Source organism: Paroedura picta, chromosome 2, assembly GCF_049243985.1.
Source record: "Paroedura picta isolate Pp20150507F chromosome 2, Ppicta_v3.0, whole genome shotgun sequence".
NCBI lineage: Eukaryota > Metazoa > Chordata > Lepidosauria > Squamata > Gekkonidae > Paroedura > Paroedura picta.
The window spans coordinates 44,803,266-44,824,491 of NC_135370.1; the positions used below are offsets into that span (position 1 = coordinate 44,803,266).

The 21,226-nt window shown below is 44.6% G+C and overlaps 1 protein-coding gene across 1 annotated transcript in view; it reads left to right on the forward strand.

Moving 5' to 3' along the window:
• The first annotated feature begins 861 nt into the window (after window positions 1-861).
• The window catches only part of ACVR1C (activin A receptor type 1C), a 55,547-nt gene continuing 35,182 nt past the window's right edge, over window positions 862-21,226 (forward strand). The window contains exons 1-2 of the mRNA XM_077320000.1: window positions 862-1,263; window positions 17,435-17,665. Coding sequence (XP_077176115.1) covers window positions 1,191-1,263; window positions 17,435-17,665 — 304 coding nt within the window. The 5' untranslated portion in view covers window positions 862-1,190. The remainder of the gene's footprint in view (window positions 1,264-17,434; window positions 17,666-21,226) is intronic.

Sequence of the window (21,226 nt, forward strand, 5' to 3'; positions counted from 1 at the left end):
ACACCTCCCCTGCCTGGATGGGGTGCAGCTTATGGCTGTACCTACAACAGGAATTTGGGGGTGATCTCTGATGCCTCCCTGTCTACAGAGGCTCAGATCACAAAGGTAACCCAAGTTGTCTTTTACCATCTGCGCCAAGCTAAGTTACTAGCACCCTACCTGTCCTCAGAACACCTCGCCTGATTTGAGCAGCCATGACAGACTGCAACATCCTGGTGGCAAGTGGTCACCCTTGCTGACCCCAGCAACTTGTCCACTTCGGTTAAAGCCATTTCCCCCCTGCTCTTCCTGCCCATGGAAGCCAGTTGGTGAAGTGGTTAAGAGCAGTGGTTTGATTCCCCACTCCTCCTTCACATGAAGCCAGCTGGGTGACTTTGGGCTCATCACAGCCCCGATAGAGCTGTTCTGTCAGGGCTCTCTCAGCCCCACAACCTCACAGGGGAGAGGAAGGGAAAGAGACTGTAAGCCGCTTTGAGACTCCTGATAGAGAACAGCAGGATATCAAAACCAACTCTTCTTCAAGCCGCTTACAACAGCATTATGCCATTATCCTTTTTATCTTCAACAACACTGCCCTGAGAGATGGGTGAAGCTGAGAGCCTGGCTGATCCATGCTTTCGGGTGAACTGTAAAACCTGCTCACCTCCTTTAGGGATGCCAGTCATCTCCAGCCTTCCCTTTTTGGAGAAAACGGCTGCTTTGGAAGGGGCACCCCATGGGATTATACTCCCCTGAGGTCCCTCCCTGCCCCGGATCCCGCCCCCTCCGGGCTCCACCCCCAAAGTCTCCAGGTGTCGGAGCTGGCAACCCTAACTCTTTGCGACTTTTAAAGCCTTGTCCCTCAGGAAGGTGTGCTGTTACCTGAGAGTGACTTTGGGGGAAGTTTCCAAGGCCGCGGAGAGCCAGTCAGCCACGCACCGCTCTGCCCCTGTCAAGAGGCGCCAGGGCCGCGCGTGTGTGCGCGCTCGGGCAAGGCGGGGCTGTCGGGGGCCAAGCTCCCTCCTCCTGCTCCAACCGGCGTGGCGAGTTCGTGGCCGCCAGTAGGAGCGCCAGCCGCTCAGCTGCAGGGGGGACGACCCCTGGGAAGCCGGCGAGCGCCCTGCCCGGGTCGGGCGCTTCTGGGCTGCAGCCGCCGCCTCCTCCTCCGCCGGGCCGGTTGCGTCCTCCGAGAGCCTCTCCCATGTCCTGCCATGCGGCGGGCGCTGCGCTCGGGGCTGCGCGCGGCGGCGCTGATCCTGGCGGCTTGCGCGGCGCTGGGCACAGGTAAAGGGGCGCGAGGAGGCGGCTGGCCTCAAGGGGAGAAGGGGCGCCTGGCCGGGCAGGCACGTCGGGCTCGTCTCCAGCCGCCCGCGAAACTTTGCCCTCTCCTGGAGGAGATTCTGCGCAGGACGCGCGAGGACCGAGCCTTGGCCCGGCTGTTTGAGTTGCGTCTGGAAAGGCGCGCTCTGCACATGCTCGGGCGGCGTCTCGCTCTCCGGTTGGCTGGTGTTAAAGCAACAGCAGCCACCTCGGCGGCTTGAGGGAAATGTTATCGCGGGTCTGTCGTTTTCGTGGTTCACCCTGAGACAAACTGGGGAAAGGGGACGCTTTAAAAGCCTCGGCCATGTAGCTTTGCGTGAGAGTCCGGCCAGTTCGGGCACGGAAGCCTTTCGGGGCAAATCCCTGCTGAACTTGGCTCAAGGTAAACCTCTCTGAGGGGTGGCCAGGATTGCCAGGGCAAAGGGCGACCGGCCGGCGTTGACTCCAGAAACGTTTTTTTTTTAAGGGCTTGTTCTTTTATCATTCCTAAATCCTCTCAGCTCGCTGATTTCAGCGGCCGGGGTTCGTATTTTTTTTATTTTATTTTAACAGAAATAGAACAATTGCTGCAACTGGTCTCCCAGAAATTGCAACATTTTGGCCCGAGAATATCTCTACTTTAATTGCAGATATATAGGAAGCTGTTAGTGGTTGCTGGAAGGAATGACACTTTGCACATGTTCAGAGGTGTGGAAATGACTGCATCCTGGTCCCAGCTAGGGCTTTGGCTCCTAAAAACCTTATGTCTTTATTTTTATAAAATATTAATTTTGTGTGTGAGGAAGAGGGGATTCTGAGAAACATCTTTCGTCAGGTTTGCTGAGAAAAATAGATGAGTGTGCCATAGCAGTACATCACCCCTTGTATTTTTCTAAGCTGGCTGGTGTGTTTAGCTCCCTTCTGAACGCCTAGCCTTCAAGGAGTATAGTTTGGGAGTTTGTTTCTGGACTTCCCTTGGCCCACCAAAGGCACCCCGTTTCTTGTCCTGGTTTAGAAATGATTCAGATTGAGGCATTTCCCTCCAAACCAAAGTTAGCTGTAATAAATGTGCACACCGGTTACTGCTTAGCATCCGGGTCCCGCAATCCTTTAAAGAACATTCAGCTTAAAAATCAAGAGTGCTGCTTTCTAGGTAATGAGAGTAGAGTTACATTTGGCAGGCAGCCTAGGAGCACAAACAAATTCAGAACACCTTCACCACTTGTGTGCAAACTTGGTGGGTGTGGTCCCAAAGTAGGGGGATCTGTGTGTTTGAATGATGAGGAAGGATGGGCTGTTAATTCCCATTAAAGGGGGTGGTATGCTGTGTGAAGCTATTCCTTGTGGTCCACTTACATGGATCTAGGGGAAAACCTGGTGAATAGGGGTTTAGAGGACAGGAAATTTTGTTTTTTTGAAAAAAATGAACAATACAAAAATAAAGGACTGAAATGGCTTTTGATGGGTATACAGCAAAGGTAGCCAAACTGTGGCTCTCCAGATGTCCATGGACTACAATTATCATGGTGCTGGCAGGGGATCATGGTTATTGTAGTCTACTGACATCTGGACAGATGTAGTTTTGTCAACCCTACCATATGGAGATAGATGGACATATGGACTAGGTTTGAGCAATGGTAGAAGAAGAAGAGTTGGTTCTTATATGCCGCTTTTCTCTACCCGAAGGAGTCTCAAAGCGGCTTACATTTGCCTTCCCTTTCCTCTCTCCACAACAGACACCCTGTGAGGGAGGTGAGGCTGAGAGAGCCCTGAAGAAGAAGAAGAAGAGTTGGTTCTTATATGCCGCTTTTCCCTACCCGAAGGAGGCTCAAAGCGGCTTACAGTCGCCTTCCCATTCCTCCCCCCACAACAGACACCCTGTGGGGTGGGTGAGGCTGAGAGAGCCCTGATATCACTGCCCGGTCAGAACAGTTTTATCAGTGCTGTGGCGAGCCCAAGGTCACCCACCTGGTTGCATGTGGGGGAGCGCAGAATCGAACCTGGCATGCCAGATTACAAGTCCGCACTCCTAACCACTACACCAAACTGGCCCTGATATTACTGAAGAAGAAGAGTTGGTTCTTATATGCTGCTTTTCTCTACCCGAAGGAGTCTCAAAGACCAATTATGCACTGGGGGTTTCATGCTGGGCTGCAGGTTGGAGTTTTAGTAGTGGCAGGTTGCCCCACCTCTTCCTCCACCCACATGGGGGAGCATTTGGCCTGGTGCACCTCATCCGCCCCCGATTTGACCTCCTGTGCAAGAGCTGGGGCAGTGAAGTTCCCAGTGCATAAACGGTCAAAGCGGCTTACATTTGCCTTTCCTTTCCTCTCCCCACAACAGACCCTGTGAGGGAGGTGAGGCTGAGAAAACCCTGATATCACTGCTTGGTCAAAACAGCTTTATCAGTGCTATGGCTAGCCCAAGGTCACCCAACTGGCTGCATGTGGAGGAGCGGGAAATGAAACCCGGCTCACTAGATTAGAAGTCCGCACTCCTAACCACGACATCCTATATGGTTGCATATATTGAAACTGGAGAGCAAGCTATTTAGAACAAAGTTCTAGAGATAGAGGTCTTGATGTGTTTGTGCGTATAAGAAGTAGTAATATGTTACTGCTCCAAACAGAGTATTTTGATGGGATGAAAAGGCAGGAATATGTGCATGTGTGTATTTGTTTGCAAGTGCCTATGTATATGTGTGTGTGCATGCACGTGTATATGCATCCATCTGCCTCATTGTGATGACCTGGAGGTGAAGGGGGTTGGACTAGATGACCCATGAGGTCCCTTCCAACTCTATGATTCTATGAGACCACTTTTCCTTGTTTCAGTTATTTTTAAATCATTAACATACTTATATCCTTCCTTTTCTTATTTAGAACACGTGGAATAAAACAAAAATTTAAACAACCCTCCCTCCCTTTAAAATACTTGCATATTTATTTTTCATTAAAATATCATAAACAAATATACAGACTTTATAAAATTTCCATGCAGGCAGCAAAGCCAAGGCAGGAGCAAGCCAGTATGTGAAAACAGAGCACAGTTCAGATCATGCTGTGTGAAATTATTTTTGAAAAATGATTTTAGAGAAATCATTTAGGGTGAAAGATTGTGTTTTTGTACTAGAATATATATATATATGCTTAATTAGCTTGAATTTCCCAGAATTTGTCTGTATTGGACAGCTGAGTTTACTTCCAATTGGGTTTGGCCAGTGTGGCTATTTTTAGTGTTAACACATCTCTAGTGTTAACATCTTTAGTGTTAACACAAGTGTGTGTGTGTTTAGCTATAAACAAGCATATCTTATAACAAAAACTTCAATCGTGCCTATTCATCCCACATTTTTTGCCAACAATGTTGAATTATATTGTCTAAATCAGTGGTCCCCAACCTTTATTAGGCCGGGGACCGGCAGGGCATCGGGCCGCGCCCGCGGGGACCGCGCCCCCGCGGGCCACGCCCACGCTTCTGGCCGCGCCCCCGGGCCGCGCCCGCGCATCGAGCCGCGCCCGCGGATCGGGCCGCGCCTGCAAGCCACGCCCACAGCAGCCCAGCCCTGATTCCCTCTTCCCGCCCTCCCGCAGTAAGTAGCTTCCCGGCCGCAAGCTTGCGGCCTGGGAAGTTTTTTACTGCGTGGGGGGGCGGGGAGAGGGAGCTGCGGCCCGGCGCCATGGCCTTCGCGGCCCGGCGCCGGGCCGCGGCCCGCAGGTTGGGGACCACTGGTCTAAATTATGTAAAATCCGAAATATTTTAATTTCTTGCTTATTTTGCATCATTCTGTTGGCCTCAGAGAACGGCATGCAATAATCCAGTTTGCTGAAACGTCACTTTCTAATCTGTGAAGAATTGCTGTGCCCAGGTACTCTGAAGTACTTCCCTTGGATTTGCTATGTTTATTTACATGGGTATCTGTAGAGAGACCTGCTCCAACAGAAGCCTGCTGGAACAACAGATGCTGAAAGTATATGGATGCTGATTTCTGCCCTCGCTATGAGAATCTGTACTTGCATGTAGTTGTAAGCAGTAAATCTCATCAACACAGCCAGTAGCAGGAATTTTCCTTGCATCAAAACTGGCTTCCTAATGTCGTTGGTAGCAAAGGTACAGCAGAAAATATACAGCTTATTATTCCTGTTATCTTAATGTAGGCTATCTCTAGTGAAAGAAATGATGGACGCATTGTGGCTCATCCTTGGAAGGCTGCATGTTGATACACTGTAAGTGTATATGTGAGTATTCTGAGGATATTAAGGGGGAAGAAGCGTGTCTGAAAATGGGAGCAATGGTAACAAGCTATCCATTACTGGCCTTGGTTAACTTCATTCCGCACGTTCAGGTTCTAATCTTCTTAAACAAGTGCTGCTATATAAAGCCCAGGACACATGGTCGGCCGTAAATGTATGTGACAAGCTTGCGCTCCACAAAGAGTTGATACATAATTTGACGTAGGTACAGAACATATGTCTCTTCCCTTGCTCCAGGAGTTCATGTCTGCTCTTGGATGAAATTTTTTCATTCTGCTGTATCTGTGGCTTCCCCACTTCTGTTCCCCCCACATACAAAAATAGAAGTCACAGTTCCTTCTAGCATTATTTCCTTAGTCACTTGTCCATATGTAGTTGACAACTGATTGTGGCTGTAACGCGGGAACATTAAGGAGTTTAATGCATTTAATTATAATCCATGTGTATATATGCAAGCAGTTGGTCAATTAGGCACAACCAGAAAGAAATGGGGCAAAAGCTGTTGAGCGGAGTGGTACAATTCCAGGTTGTTATGATCCTGTTGCATCGTACAGAAAGCACTGGTCCACTTGATTATAATGTGTTGAGTTCTGACAGTTTGTGCTTCGGGAGCATTGGTTCTGATTCTGAATTCCCAAAGTTTTATGAACTCAGAAGGTAAAGGTAAATAATTGGGAATAGGATGTCTGTCTGTCCGTCCGTCCATCCATCCATCCATCCATCCATCCATCCATCCATCCATCCATCCATCCATCCATCCATCCATCCATCCATCCAGAATAATTTCTAGGAATATAACTCGAATCAGCTGCATTTCTCTTAATGCACAGTGATCTATATAGGCAAAATATTTCCTGGGAGTGATGTCACATGTTGTTCGCATCATCAGCTATATTTCCATAGTGTTTCATTTTGTGTTTCTAATAATCTCCTCCCCCCCTTGCATTAAAAGAGGACATGCCCTTGGAAGTTAGAGCTGAAATGTTACTTTCTTTTAAAGGTACCTTTATTACATTTTTAGCCATTTTAAAAAAATATAAAATTAAAATGTAGCAGCCAGATATTTGAAGGATGCTTGGGTGGTTTGCTTATTTATTTAATTTGTCTGTACCAACCTATCTCCCAACTGGGGACCCAAAGCAGTTTACATTGTTTTCCTCTCCTCCATTTTATTCTCACAACTACCCAAGGTCACCTGGCGAGCTTCCGTGGATGAGTGGGTCTCCCAGAAACTAACCTCGTAGTCTTCTATGCTGCATTGGCTATACCACAGTACAGGGAAGTCAAAGACAACATGAGACAATTGGTTGTGAGAGGGGTTGATGTGTAATTTAAATTAAGGAATAGCTACTGTCTTGGTTAACATAGAATTTAGAGAATTTAAGTACCTTTTAAAAAAAAAGTTGTTCAGTGAAGTTTTATTATGTTTGTGCAGTGGAATTTGGAGGGGTTCCTTGAAGCAGTGTGCTGATGAAAAGTGTATGTTGTAACTCAATCATTGCACATGAGTCTGTACACATGTACCTTCTAGGGTGTACTTGTATGTGAGGATTTTTATTTGTAGTGAAGATATCTTAAACCAGCCCATCCCACTTTTCTTCCTGATAGAGACACAGAATGGCTTACATCATTCTCTGCTCTTCCATTTTAACCTATGTAAGGTAGATTAGACTGAGATAGTTGCTGGGTTTTGGGGGAGGACTTACCAGGAGCAGGAGGGAGATCCTTGTGATGTCATGAGCAATGTTTCTGTGTCAATTCTCATGTGTGTAGGAAGTGACATCACATTGCAATGTTGGAGTGTTGCTCTGGTATTTGGGCAACACCTCTATGGTAAAGATGGCTTCTATCATAGAGTTTTTGTCCAAATAGCAGAGTGTCACCTGATGTTGCTGATGTGATGATGTCACTTCTGGTGCATGCTGGAAGTGGCATTGCTGCATTGCGAGTAACGCTTAGGCATTCCTTTTTTTCCGGTAAGTTCCACTGCTGGCCAGCTGATTGGTAGCAGGGGACTCTCATCAGCAGGAGTCTGGCAACCTTAAGAATCACTAACCCAAGGTCACCGAGCATGCTTCTGTGGCAGAGTGCAGGTTTGAACCTGGGTCTTCAAAAACCTAGTCAGATACTTTAACCACTGCACCGGGCTGGCTGTTGAGAATTAATTATGTATAGTACAGAATTAGTCTGAAGTGGGACTCAGTTCTTTCCTGAGAGCACTTTGAGACAATAGGCAGGTTCATATGCTTCTAAATGCTTCTGTGTAATCATGCACACAACCATAGGTACTGGAGTGTATAGTGACATGGGTCATATATGACCCATTATTTGGTGCTATGTGCACGAGTCTTGGGTGAGCTTCAGGCTTGCTCGGTCACCCAACTTTTCTCCTCTAAGTTAAATCCTGGTTTGTGGCAGATATAGTTGGCCATTACGGATTGCATTTTCCCTGCAAACAATGAATGCCAACACAGGCTCATGGTCATCGTTTTAAAAACTCTGGGCCGTTCTGCATTCGTTCAAAATAGCACAATGGTTACTAATTGAAATCGCTACAGTTTTGCCGTTATGCACAACGTCGTTGACAATCTGCAACACTCCTGAAACCGATCCGCAAAAAGCGCTTCGTTGTAGCGCTTTCAGGGAAATCCCAAAAAGTGGATTCACCCTCCAGAAAGTGCTACACTCCTGCAACCAATCTGCAACACTAGCGGGAAAGTTCTGTGCGTTACCATTGTTGCGGTTTCTGCAAAGTCCCTCCCCCTGGCTCTCCCCTCTGATCTTCCGGCGAAGCGATCGCCATTTTTTTTTCTCCGAGCGAGCGGAGATCAACGCACCGGCGAGCCTTCGTTTACCCAGTGAGGCTTCCCCGGCTGCAGTCCCTCTGTTTAAAGTCACCAAGCACAAGCAACACAGAAGCCCATTTGCTGGTTTATTTTCCCTTTATTTTTCACACTGTTTTTGGCCGAAAATCGCGCCCATGAGGGGGGGGGGATTTTTTTTTTTCACTCGGGGGGAGCATGGCAACAATGAAACGGCAGCTCAAACACCACCTGCTAGCTGGATGGGTCTCTCCGTTACAACGAATCAACGCATATTCGTTGCAACGGTGTTTTTTTTTTTTTTTTAACCTTCCTTAAAGGGAAAGGGGCTGTTTGGGAGCATGATAATGGCCGCCCATTGGCTGCTTGACGGCCAGGGGCGGGACACAGCTCAGCAATAGCGCTTCCTTTCTAGCAATTTTTGCTGAGACCGGAACCCTGTGGGAAACTATAGAAACGCAACTGGATTCCACTACAAAGGTAGGTATGCATAATGATGAATTCCACTATTTAAAATGGCAATTTTTTGTTCCACAAACAATTTGCAACATGGATCCCGGTGCGGAATGGCCCTCTGTTTTGAAAAGTTTTCTGGTAGAGCAAAATCTGAGTTGCTGTGGAATGCATATAATTAACCCCCCTGACCTTTGTGGTCCAGTCGAGCCCAGTCTCATCAGAAGCTTAGCTGGGTTAGCCTTGGTTAGTGCTTAGATGGGAGACCACCAAGGAAGTCCAGGGTTTCTAAGCAGAGGAGGGCAATGGCAGACCACCTCTGAATGTCTCTAGCCTAGGAGTGATCACCATAAGTTGACTGCAGCAGAATGATGCTTTCCACAATTGTCACACAATGAAAGGAGGGAGCATGTTACCCTTCAAGACATTGACCATTTCTGCATAGAGGGGTAAAATGCGAGTGGCCTCCTGCTTGCAAACACAGGATGGCAAATCTCGGATTTGCAGCCCTTCTCACAGAAAACTGCCTATCACAGCACAGTAGTTCTCTCATGGACCGAAATTCCTCCCCAGCCCCAAAATTATTATTATTTTTTAAAAAGGCACTTATATATTGCTCTGTGGTAATGCCACAACACACATGCATTTTTATAGAAATCAGCACTGGCGAGTTGCTATGCAGAAATGCCAGAACAATACAGCATTCTCCTCTCCCTTTTTGGAATTTGTGTTCTTTTGCAGTTTATTTCTGCCAGGTGGATTTCTGAGATGCTGAACATGGTCCCTGGAGCCCCAAAAGACATTTTGTGCTAAATGGTTGGCTTTTAAACAGCATTCAGACCCATGTATGATCGGAAGAATGCTGCTTGATCACCCACCCACCCTTCTTTCCCAGCTCATTCCCTACCTCCAGAAAACAGAAAAGCAGCTGTGTTTTGCTTGCCTGATCCCCAAAAGACCATGGACACTTTAAAGAAGATTTTATTTTACCTACTATGTAGGTTTGCAGTCACGCAGCAACACAAACTGTGCCATTAAAAACAAAATTACTCAGAGCAGGAAATGGACAGGGGAGGGCAGATGCGAGAGTATGACAAAGCTTCTAAGACTATTGCACCTTCCCCCCGACATACGTGCTTATCCCTGGATGCTCACTGGTTGCTCACTGATGAGATGCATGATTTAGGGATGTAAATCCAGTTTTGGTGATTCCTGAAATCACAAGTTAAAAATGGCCAAAAACTCGACCCAGCTAGTGGACAGCCTTGGATGCAGGTGATGTCATGTGGAGGGGGCTCTAACACCTGCCAGCATTTGAAGGCTGTCCAGGAACAGATTCCATGTGCGTACATGGGATTTCTAATGCAGCTCTAACCTGTTATGGTTTTGATGCTGTGCCTGAACCAAAGTGTGACATTATTTCTATTATCAGTATACATTTTTTTTTCTAGTAACCACAGTCAGAACTGACCGCTGATTCATCTTGGTGGGCTCATAGTTACCTTTTCTCAGTGAAGCTGATGCCTGTGCACATTGAATTTAGCAGGCCTATCCTTGGACATTCTGGGAGTGTGAGGCTGGTTGACATGACTGTATATGCTCATATCACCCAATAAATGTTTAACAAACATGTATTAAAATTAACTCCCACCCATTCAGAAAACCCTTCCAGGGCCATCAAGAAACCCTGGTTGAGAAAGCTTGATCTAAAGCGGTATTGCTCAAGTGTAAATAATCTCTAGAAACCTTCCCTGGGAAATCTTTGCAGGCTGCTCAGGTACATAAGGTTCTTAGAATGACAAGACTTTTAAAAAACAAGCTTCTGTGATGGGGGGGCAACCAGTGTGCTATGTAGCCAATGATCTCATTCAAACCTGTCTCGGCTTTCAGCCTTATTGGATGGTTTCTTCTCAGAGCATCCTGGGAGTCTTGGAAGCCAACCCAGGCAGTTTGTTGTCAACAGAATTTGGACCATACGGAAATGGTCTTTTGGCGCACTTGCACATAATGTTCCATTGGAGATTGGATAAATAAAGAGCTTCCAACATAAATTAATTGAATAGGGGAATAAGCAATTTGTGTTGTAAATGCATTGTCATTTAACTGGCTTTTAGGTGGTAGCATAAATGGGGTGGGGGGAATCATATTATGTTGACATGTTGAGCAATGAATAGGATGAGAACTGGCATGAGTCATTTCAGCATATGAAAAGAACTGTTTTTCTTATTAATATGCGGCTGAAGTAGAAAATAAGTGCTTTTCCTAACCATAAAACACGCAATAGAAAAACACAGTAAACAATTGCCTGATTCTAGCTGAGTTAAGATGCCATTTCAAAGTCCATTAGGCTTATGAACAGACCTCCTGGGTAAAGGAACTCCAGTAAATACTTTCTCATTTAGACTACTTTTTAGCTTAAATGCCACATTGCTGACTCAAACAAGGGACACTTAATAATTCATTTTCTGGAGAGAAAGTCGCAGCTTACCTGCTCCGTGATAATTTTGGAATGCTGGTGTATGATTGTTCAAGTAAGAGCAGCTAAGTGCAGGAGAAGAGGCTGTGTATGTTGATGGATTTGGACACAGACTCACATTCGGTGCTCTGACTAGGAAGGCAAAACCTCTTGTGCAAAGACGGCTGTTAAATGCTTTTTGATGGCTTCTGATACTGAGCTTTAGAGAGAATCCTTAATAGTAGCACTCTCCTTAGTTCATCTTGGTGGTGTTTGGCTTTTGTATATAACTTTTCCATCAACGGTATCTAAGAGACAGTCAATGGTCTTTTCGTTGGAAAATCTATCAGAAAAGATTGCCTGCCCCATTTTTTAAACAGTGTGCAAAAGAAATAGCACTGATTAATAAAACAAGATTACAAACAAATAAGACCACGTTTGACTGGCAGGGCTCCTGCATCATGGTCTGTTCAGATGAACAGTTTTCTGTTCTGAAATAAGAATATAAGAAGGACCCTGCTGGATCAGACCAGTGGTCCATCTAGTTCAGCATTCCATCTCACACAGTGGCCATCTTTGGAAGGCCAGCAACAGGGCATAGAGATCTTCCCCTGGTGTTGCCTCTTGGCTCTGGGATTCAGAGGTAGGGTTGCCGGCTCTGGGTTGGGAAATACCTGGAGACTTTGGGGATGAAGCTAAGAGTGGGCAGGATTTGGGGCAGGGAAGGACCTTGATGGAGTATAATGCTATAGAGTCCACCCTCAAAAACAGCCATTTTCTCCAGGGAAACTCATCTCTGTCACCTGAAAATGAGTTGTAAAACTGGTGTGTGTGGGGGGAGTCCCAGGTCCCACCTGTGGACTCAAGGAGAAAAAGATTGGCCAAAAAGTAGTGAAGCTTCCGTGATAGACAAAAGATAGGAAGGGGTTGATTATAACATTGATTTGTTCCAACACAAAAGTCTTTGCAAAAACAACTCAATTGTGTTCAGACCAGTGATACCATCCCAAGCTTGAATAGCTACCTTTTAAAAGCTATTTTCTGGAGATATAATTTCTTTCTTCAGAAAACATTTCATCTGTGTGAATAACAAAAGGCAAATAATAAGAACTGAACAAAAAACTATGTTCATATACAATACAATTAACAGCGCATACAACATCAAAAGAACACTTATTGCGCCAATAGAGTTGAACAAGAGATTAGCTTCTCTTCCCTTTGTGTTGATTTGTTACTGTGCAGCCCAGTTAAATGCTGGAAATTTTTGTGAGGGGCACAAACAGTATCTGCTGGGCATTTTTCTTGAAACCATTTAAAAATGGTTTTCGTGGATAGCAAGGGAGTTCGATTTCGTTATTTGAAACTGAAGGCTTGATAGTATTACGATTGAAAATGTATTCAATTTCTTTCCTAAGTAAAAGCTTATCTATATTTATTTTTTCATGTGGTTTGGACTTGATTACTTCCACAATACCATAAACTAAGATTTTTCAATTGAGTGGTTTTCTTTAAGATAATTTTCCACAAAGGGAGCTTCCAAATGTGTATTTATTAAACTACTCATATGTTCTCCAATTTTTAAGTTATGGGGATGAATTGTTTTACCCACATACAATTTGTTGCATTCACGTATCCACATGTACACGCAATTGCATGTAATATAGTTGTTAAAATGTTTCTATTTGAAATGAAAGTTTCTGTGTGGAATATCTATGTCCTTAGCTTCCCAGGCATATTTACATACATTGCATCTACTGCATCTGTCATGATCAAGTGGAATTGTATCAGCCATTCTCGTGACAAGATGCCATAGTCCCATTGTATACGGCACTGGTCAGACCACACCTGGAGTACTGTGTGCAGTTCTGGAGGCCTCACTTCAAGAAGGACGTTGATAAAATTGAAAGGGTACAGAGGAGAGCGACGAAGATGATCTGGGGCCAAGGGACCAAGCCCTATGAAGATAGGTTGAGGGACTTGGGACTGTTCAGCCTGGAGAAAAGGAGGTTGAGAGGGGACATGATAGCCCTCTTTAAGTATTTGAAAGGTTGTCACTTGGAGGAGGGCAGGATGCTGTTCCCGTTGGCTGCAGAGAAGAGGACACGCAGTAATGGGTTTAAACTTCAAGTACAACGATATAGGCTAGATATCAGGAAAAAATTTTCACAGAGTAGTTCAGCAGTGGAATAGGCTGCCTAGGGAGGTGGTGAGCTCCCCCTCACTGGCAGTCTTCAAGCAAAGGTTGGACACACACTTTTCTTGGAGGCTTTAGGATGCTTAGGGCTGATCCTGCGTTGAGCAGGGGGTTGGACTAGATGGCCTGTATGGCCCCTTCCAACTCTATGATTCTATGATTCTATGTGACCCAACACATGTGATCCATTGTGATACAGATTTGGTCTTCTTAAGAGGGACCCAGAAAGGTCCTTAATTAAATGCCAGTGTCTATTCACCACTGCCTTGATCTTACTGACCAGTGGTGTGTAATTTGAAGACCAGCGTATGGTATTTTCAGTTGCCTTGATTTTAGGCATCAGTTGTGATCTATGAAAGGTTTTCTCAGTCACATCAAATAGATGATCTGTCATTTATAAATTTATAGCTACTTCTTTAGATGAATTCTCAAAACCCTAGGGATTTGTGGAATTTTTCTGACCCTTAAAAAAACACACCATAAGGTGCCTCTGAATATGAAGGTTCCCTTTAGTCATAGTTAAAGTTAAAAATAAAATTATGTGTGTTTGCCATGGAAGCTGATTGTGCACTGTCTCCATTAGCCAGTCACGGTAACACCACAAACATTCTACTCTCCATCTGTGGAACAATTTAACAAAAGTGTTTCTTATAAAAAAAGATGTCTGGGACTTAAAATATGGCAGGCGTCCCACCTGTAACATCATAGAATCATAGAGTTGGAAGGGGCCATACAGGCCATCTAGTCCAACCCCCTGCTCAACGCAGGATTAGCCCCAAGCATCCTAAAGCATCCAAGAAAAGTGTGTATCCAACCTTTGCTTGAAGACTGCCAGTGAGGGGGAGCTCACCACCTCCTTAGGCAGCCTATTCCACTGCTGAACTACTCTGACTGTGAAAATTTTTTTCCTGATATCTAGCCTATATCGTTGTACTTGAAGTTTAAACCCATTACTGCGTGTCCTCTCCTCTGCAGCCAGCAGAAACAGCATCCTGCCCTCCTCCAAGTGACAACCTTTCAAATACTTAAAGAGGGCTATCATGTCGTTGGCCTCCTTCTCCTCCACCCCCTCTTTTTTAGGAAGGGGGGTAGGAAGGGGATCTTATTATTGTGCCGCCATGCTGTGACATTTTAAAGTCTTTTAATGGGAGTTTTAATGGGGTTTTAAGACACTGTAACCCACCACGAGCCATTTGGGAGTGGTGGGAAATAGATCGAAGTAATAATAATATAATAGTAATAATAATAAACAAGTGGCTAGACTGGCATTTGAATCCTTGGTATTGCATAGGAATCTGGCAGACAGTGGGGGGGGGGGGAGTAGAATGCCTTCCCATCAGAAAGAAAATTCTGCTTGTTTTTGAACAATATGTAGCCTCAGTTATCTTATACCCATGCTTATACCCATGCTCACTGAGCTGTTTCCTTTCTGACTTCTTTCACATAGTATGCATAGTCCTGCAGCCTTTATTTCTTCCCTTTTGAGAGTGCCAGGACGTAGAAAGGGATTATTCTGTTTAGGATGACGCTGTAGGTCTAATCTGAGCTTTCACATCCCTTCCTATTCCTTTTTGCCATGGTGAAATACGAGGGATACATCAGGGAACAGTAAAAGGGACCATGTGGCAGTTAATGCAGTATAGGAAGATTGCAGAGGAAGATACAGAACTGGATCAGATACCAAGTAGAATGTTTGTGATCTCGGACAGCGCTGCTAGTTTCTCACAGAACTGGGAATATGTCCCTGACAAAATTACTTGCTGATACCTCTGAAGGTCAGATCCTGTTGGGGAAAAAAGAAAGTCATACACCTGCAGTGCCTATTGGTAATGATCTATTTGATTTATGCTTAGGATTGGCAGCTCTGTGTTGGGAAATGCCTAGAGATGGTTAGGGAAGGGAGGGTGGGTGGACAATATTCGGAGAGGGGTGGGACCATAGTGCAGCCTCCATTTTTTGTCTAATCTCTCATCAAGAAAGGCTAAATTTCATGTATTGTGTGTTTAATAGCATAAATATCATCTTGATTAAACTTCATAATTAGTAGTTTAGGGAAATACTGGGCCAAATGACCACTCAAAAATAAACTGAGATATTTAAAAAATGGGAGGTTGAATGGTTTTTAAGAAAATAGAGCTTCGTGTTTTTAAAATGAAATCTTCACTATAGAATGCGTGCCGAATACAGTTCAGTGTTGAAAATATACACCAGTGGGAGCTTGTGATAAACTAATTTAATAAACTACATCAAATTATTTTCTTATTCCACATCCCTAAAGGACGGCAGAAACTGTGCCCTGAAGAAGAATAAATCCAAAGTACAAGTGTATTATATTATATTAACTATATGTATTGGTGTTCTGTTTCAACAAGATTGAAGAGGTGTCCCCACTTGAGAGTTAATTTGATGTATAGTGCCAAGTATTTTCAATTTATCATTTGACATCAGATCTTACTTGCATCACTAACCATCAGAACTGATCGATCTTATCAGCACAGAGGTAATGAAGTCTGGGCATGTATTGTTTGATAAACTCAGGAAATTGGGGGCATAAAAATCAGAACAGATTGCATGACTATATCCAAACAACATACTGTTCCCCTATCTTTACGTATCTTTCTTGTGATGGGACGCACAAAGAGTCCTTGTGCTGGGCCAGTTAACAAGGCTCCAAATCATTCTAAATTCATGTTTAATTCAATTTCCCAGAAATGAAAGTAGCACTGTGCTGCTGTGCTTTTTTAAAAAAGAGAACTGATCAGAACTTTTAAAAATGGTTGCCATGTCAACCCTCAGAGGCAACCGTCATTTGGTTTGCTGCAAGCCACTCCAACATGTCTCCTCAAAAAGACAACCCACTACTATGCAAATATGCAGCTTGCCCATTCCTATCCTTTACTAGTCAGGGAAGAAAAGTGAGGAGAAGGAGGGTTCTGATTTTGAAGAAGCTAGTCAAGTCACTGGTTGGCTCTACCCACAAATAACACTGATGTAGCAGGGATGGTTCTAGGATTTGGGAGATCCCATGCAGAGAATTCCCAGGGCCCCCATCCCTCTTCTGCTTATCCCAGGCCAGCCTTTTGACCAGGGTTCCAGGAAGTGATGTCATGCCTCCATGCTGCCACCCCCTTCCCCAGAAATGAGAGGAGTCTCTGGCAGCAAAGGTTTAAATGGCCAGGGGCCTTCCTCTTCTCACTCCTTCCTGGTCCTTCATTGGCCACCTTGGGAGGGGAAAGGTCAACCTGACCAAACAAGAGTAGAATTTTTAATTTTTTTTAAAAATATTTCTTTCCTCTTTGCTTGGATCTTGAAATGACAGGCACAGGGTGGGAGGGCTCCCCATTCTCCCCAGCCACCATTTTGAAAAAAAGCCCACACTGTGGTACCACTGAGGGGCCTTTGTGGTACTACATGATACCTCAGTACCACGGTTGGGAAACCCTGCCCCAGGCTCTCCTCTCACCTCCTCCTTCTTTCCGACCCCTGCATCTTACTGGTCTGTGTGTCCTTGCCCTGCCTGCCCTTCCATGGCCCATTTTCACAGCGACCCTCACTGCCTGCAGCCCTTACCATTACTAGTGCTGTCATCTGGGAGCAGTGGAGCGCTACCAAGTGAGTGAGCACCAGGGGTGATAGCAGTGGGACTTGGCAGCTAAACCCCTTCTCAGGTTATGTTGATTACAGCCCTGAGCTGTAGTTAGGTTCAGGAAAGGAGGCGTTGGGATGAGGGAAGATATTACCATAAGGTTAATTTTTGCATCGGTCTGAAATAACCTGTTGTACAGCAAATTTTTATACCGAGGCAGGCAATGGCAAACTACTTTCTGAGTGTTGTGATCCAAAAGTCTCATAACCAAATCCTGGAATTTTTGAAGCCTTTTCTCCCCTCCCCCCTCTTTATCCACTCTTCACAGGCCAGGTTGGCAGTAGTGTCATTATCTTGTGTGTGGACTCAGCAAATTCTTTGTTCTCTTTTCAGGTCTAACATGTGTCTGCCACTGGTGTGAGAAAACCAACTTCACTTGCGAAACAGAGGGGGCATGCTGGGCTTCTGTCATGCTAACAAACGGCAAACAAGAGGTAGTGAAGACTTGCCTTTCCATCCTAGAACTGAATGCAGAAGTCTTCTGCCATGACTCAAGGAGCGTCACAAGGAGGCAATGCTGCTACACAGACTTCTGCAACAATATCACTATCCACCTCCCCCTAGGTAAGCAATGCTGTTTAGTGCAAGAAGATCAACTTTAATTATAATAATTTTATTTTTATGCCCCATCCCTCCCTAATTGGCTCAGGATGGGTGACATCAAAGATAAGTAATCAGTACAATACAATACAAAACAAATGCAATACAAAAATATGCTCAATACAAAAAATATATTACATATATATCTTTAACAGCGGGTTCACTGTTAAAATAACAGGCTAAGAGCTAAGTGGGAGAAGAGTGGGTGTGGCCTGTCCAAGGCAGGGCCCAATAATTCTTTCTGTCTGTCTTCCCCCACCACTAACCCACTAGCACCCGCTGTATTCCTGACTGCAGTGGGCTTTTTTACTAGTGTGTGTGTGTGTGTGTGTGTGTGTGTATATATCTATCTATATCTATATATCTATATTAAAACATCAATCCGTTATACATTTAAGTTTAAAATTTTTAAAAATCTGCCCCCCTTTCCAATTTAGATATTATGGAGGGGGTAGTGAATGCTGGACAGATTTCGAAGGCTGGATAAGTGAACATTGGCAGGAGGGTGCTTTTTGTGCTTCAAGGCATCATTATGGAAATACTGGGTTGGAAATCACACATGTCGTTTTGCATCTTTGCTTTCCTTCCCAGGAATTTCAGGAGTTCAGAGCAAAATTGTGACTTTCCCTGCATTCTTCTTTGCTAATTTCTTTTCCTCCTGAAAACTGACTGAATGGAATCCTCTGCCTCAGTCCCAACTATTTTGCATAGTGTTTGAGGGTTTGTGAATTTTTTAAAACATTGGTTGAGAACTTGTATTTGAAAAGGTCTTTGTCCTCCACCACCTTCTTTGTAATGGGCTTCTAAATTTCTGACAATTGCTTTCAGATTTATTGGGTTTTGCATTTTCTGTCCCTTATGCTGATGACCCCCCTTCTTACGCACTCACATGTGGGGAGGTGTTGTGGGTAAGAGCACTGCCCTCCTATCTCCCTGTGATCAGCACATGGTCTGCATAGCCTAACCAGCAGGGGTGAATGCATGAGGGAAGTTCCCAACCTATAAAATTAATGTGAGACAGATAAACTTCTCCCAATTTAGCCAATGGGTTTATTTATTTTGCCAACAGACTGAAATGAGCCAAGATTAATTTTTCCCCTCTGAAATTCATCAGATTGACAGGTGTGTCATATCAACTCTCTTTCACTGATAATTAAGCACCTTTTTTTGTGTCTAGAACTTTATTGTTGATACTGTTGTCCATGGAACTGGCAGGGTTAAGGTTGGATTGAGTCTTCATTTCCAGCCACAACTTTAATTCCCGTCCCTCTCCTAATTTATTAATTTTCTGTAAACAGCAACATGAATGGATAGTTTAGAATCCCCTGGAAGACAGGAAAATCATTTTGTTCACTCCTGATTATGCAGTACAAAATATTTCACTTCCCTGTATGGAGTCAACAGACAAGCCTTTTAGGAATCCTTTACTCACTATCTAAAAATATATAAAAAGAAGATATAAACAATTAATGGTGTCCTTGTGAGAATTTCCCCTTCTTTATACCCAGATTGGCATATGTAGTGTATACCTTATGGATATCAGCCTGTAGAATGTACTGTTGAACTAAAATTGCCTGAAGAGCCTCTTGTGGTGCAGAGTGGTAAGGCAGCCGACATGCTGTCTGAAGCTCTGCCCATGAGGCTGGGAGTTCGACCGCAGCAGCCGGCTCAAGGTAGACTCAGCCTTCCATCCTTCTGAGGTTGGTAAAATGAGTGCCCAGCTTGCTGGGGGGTAAAAACGGTAATGACTGGGGAAGGGAATGGCAAACCGCCCTGTATTGAGTCTGCCATAAAAACGCTAGAGGGCGTCATCCCAAGGATCAGACATGACTCGGTGCTTGCACAGGGGATACCTTTACCACTGCCTGACAGCAGTCTTTGAAGAAACAAATGAAAATATTTGTATACTATTGAGCAGATGGTGTTGACAACTCTTGTTACAGCATTAATGGTAAATAACCAGCAACTTCCACCCTATCTCAGCACACACACAAGAGCTCTTTGTGAGAGCTTGTGCTACATGACTACACGAGGAAGCCCTCTCACACCTTCCTTGGTGTCCAGACTGTTTGGCGGTCAGTCTTCGCAGCATGCAGTTGTGTATGAGACCGATCAATCAAAATCTTATGAAAAGGTTGAAATACAAGAGATGCAATAGGCAAGCCTTTTGTTTGCGTTAAGCCTGAAAGCTCATGTCCATTCCAAGAGCAGATATAATCTCCAGTGGAAAAAGTTACTGTTAGCTGACATTCTGGAATAAATGATAGCGGAGAGACCTTTTGCTGTGCAATCTTGTGGCTCTTTTCTGCAAAAAAGGAGATATGGTTGAGAATTTGCGCTTGTCTGTCCTATGAGTCCAGTAAAGCCATAGGCTTTCTTTAAATCAGGCTTCAGCAGGGAGTTCTGTCACATAAAATGCTCAAAATGGTATATTTAATTACCATACTTTCTTCAGAACAAATGTGTTAAGTGTTGTCAAGGTACTGGTGTTCTAAACTACGTTGTCTGAATTGCATGCTGGCCTCAGGCTTTTTCTATGCTGGTGAGTCTGTTGTTGCATAGCTACCTGATACACAAATCATCTTCACGGCAAAGCTAATAAAATTAGTAAGAGCCTTGGATAGAGTTTAAAACATGTTCCAAATAGTCCTTTGCCAAAGGAAATTTTTCAGGATTAATGGTACTTTTCATCTTCTCCAGAGGAATTGATCTTGGTTCTCCTGTAGATCCAGGAGATTTCCAGATATCACCAGGTGATTGGAAACCCCCTCTCCACGCGTATAGTCAGTGTGTAGAAAACTAATAAGTCAAACAGTTTCTGTCAGTGTGGTTTGCTCTGACTGGTGGCAGTTCTCCAAGGTCTTCAGTTATCTGCTTGATCCTTTAGCTAGAGATGCTGAAGACTGACTCTTTGACCTTCTACATGAAAACCAAATACACTACCACTGAGCCGTGGCCCTCTCAACAATTGCATGTGATTATGAGCACACAAATCTAGAAGCCAGTTTATTGTAATGGCCTTTGGCTATATACAATAAATGTTATCGTACCGTAGAAGCCAGTTTAATGGAAACCAGTAGAAACTCTGTCTGAGCCTTGCAGTTGTCCTAGGTTTGCCAGACCACCTCCCCTGAGGGAGGCAAGGGCCCTCGCTGCCAGGCCCTACCCCCAACCATCGACCACATGGCTAGTGAGGAGACTTATAAGGAGAAAGGAGAAGGCCTAGTCCTCATGGCCAGCATCACAGAGGAAGTGATGTCATCACACCAGGAATGTCTGGAAAACCTTCTGGTATTTGGGCAAAAACTCTGTGGTAGAAACCAGTTTTACCAAATACCAGAAGGTTGCTCCGATTTGCCTGGTGTGATCACATTGATTCTTGTGCAACATTGGCAATGAAGCCTAGGTCTTCTCCTTTCTCCTCATAGTTTCCCCTCATCCCCCTCCAGTTGCCAGGAGGGACTTGGCAACCCTAAATCTGCCTCTTCTAGCTTCAGTCACTCGTGTGTGTGTGTGTGCAAGGCT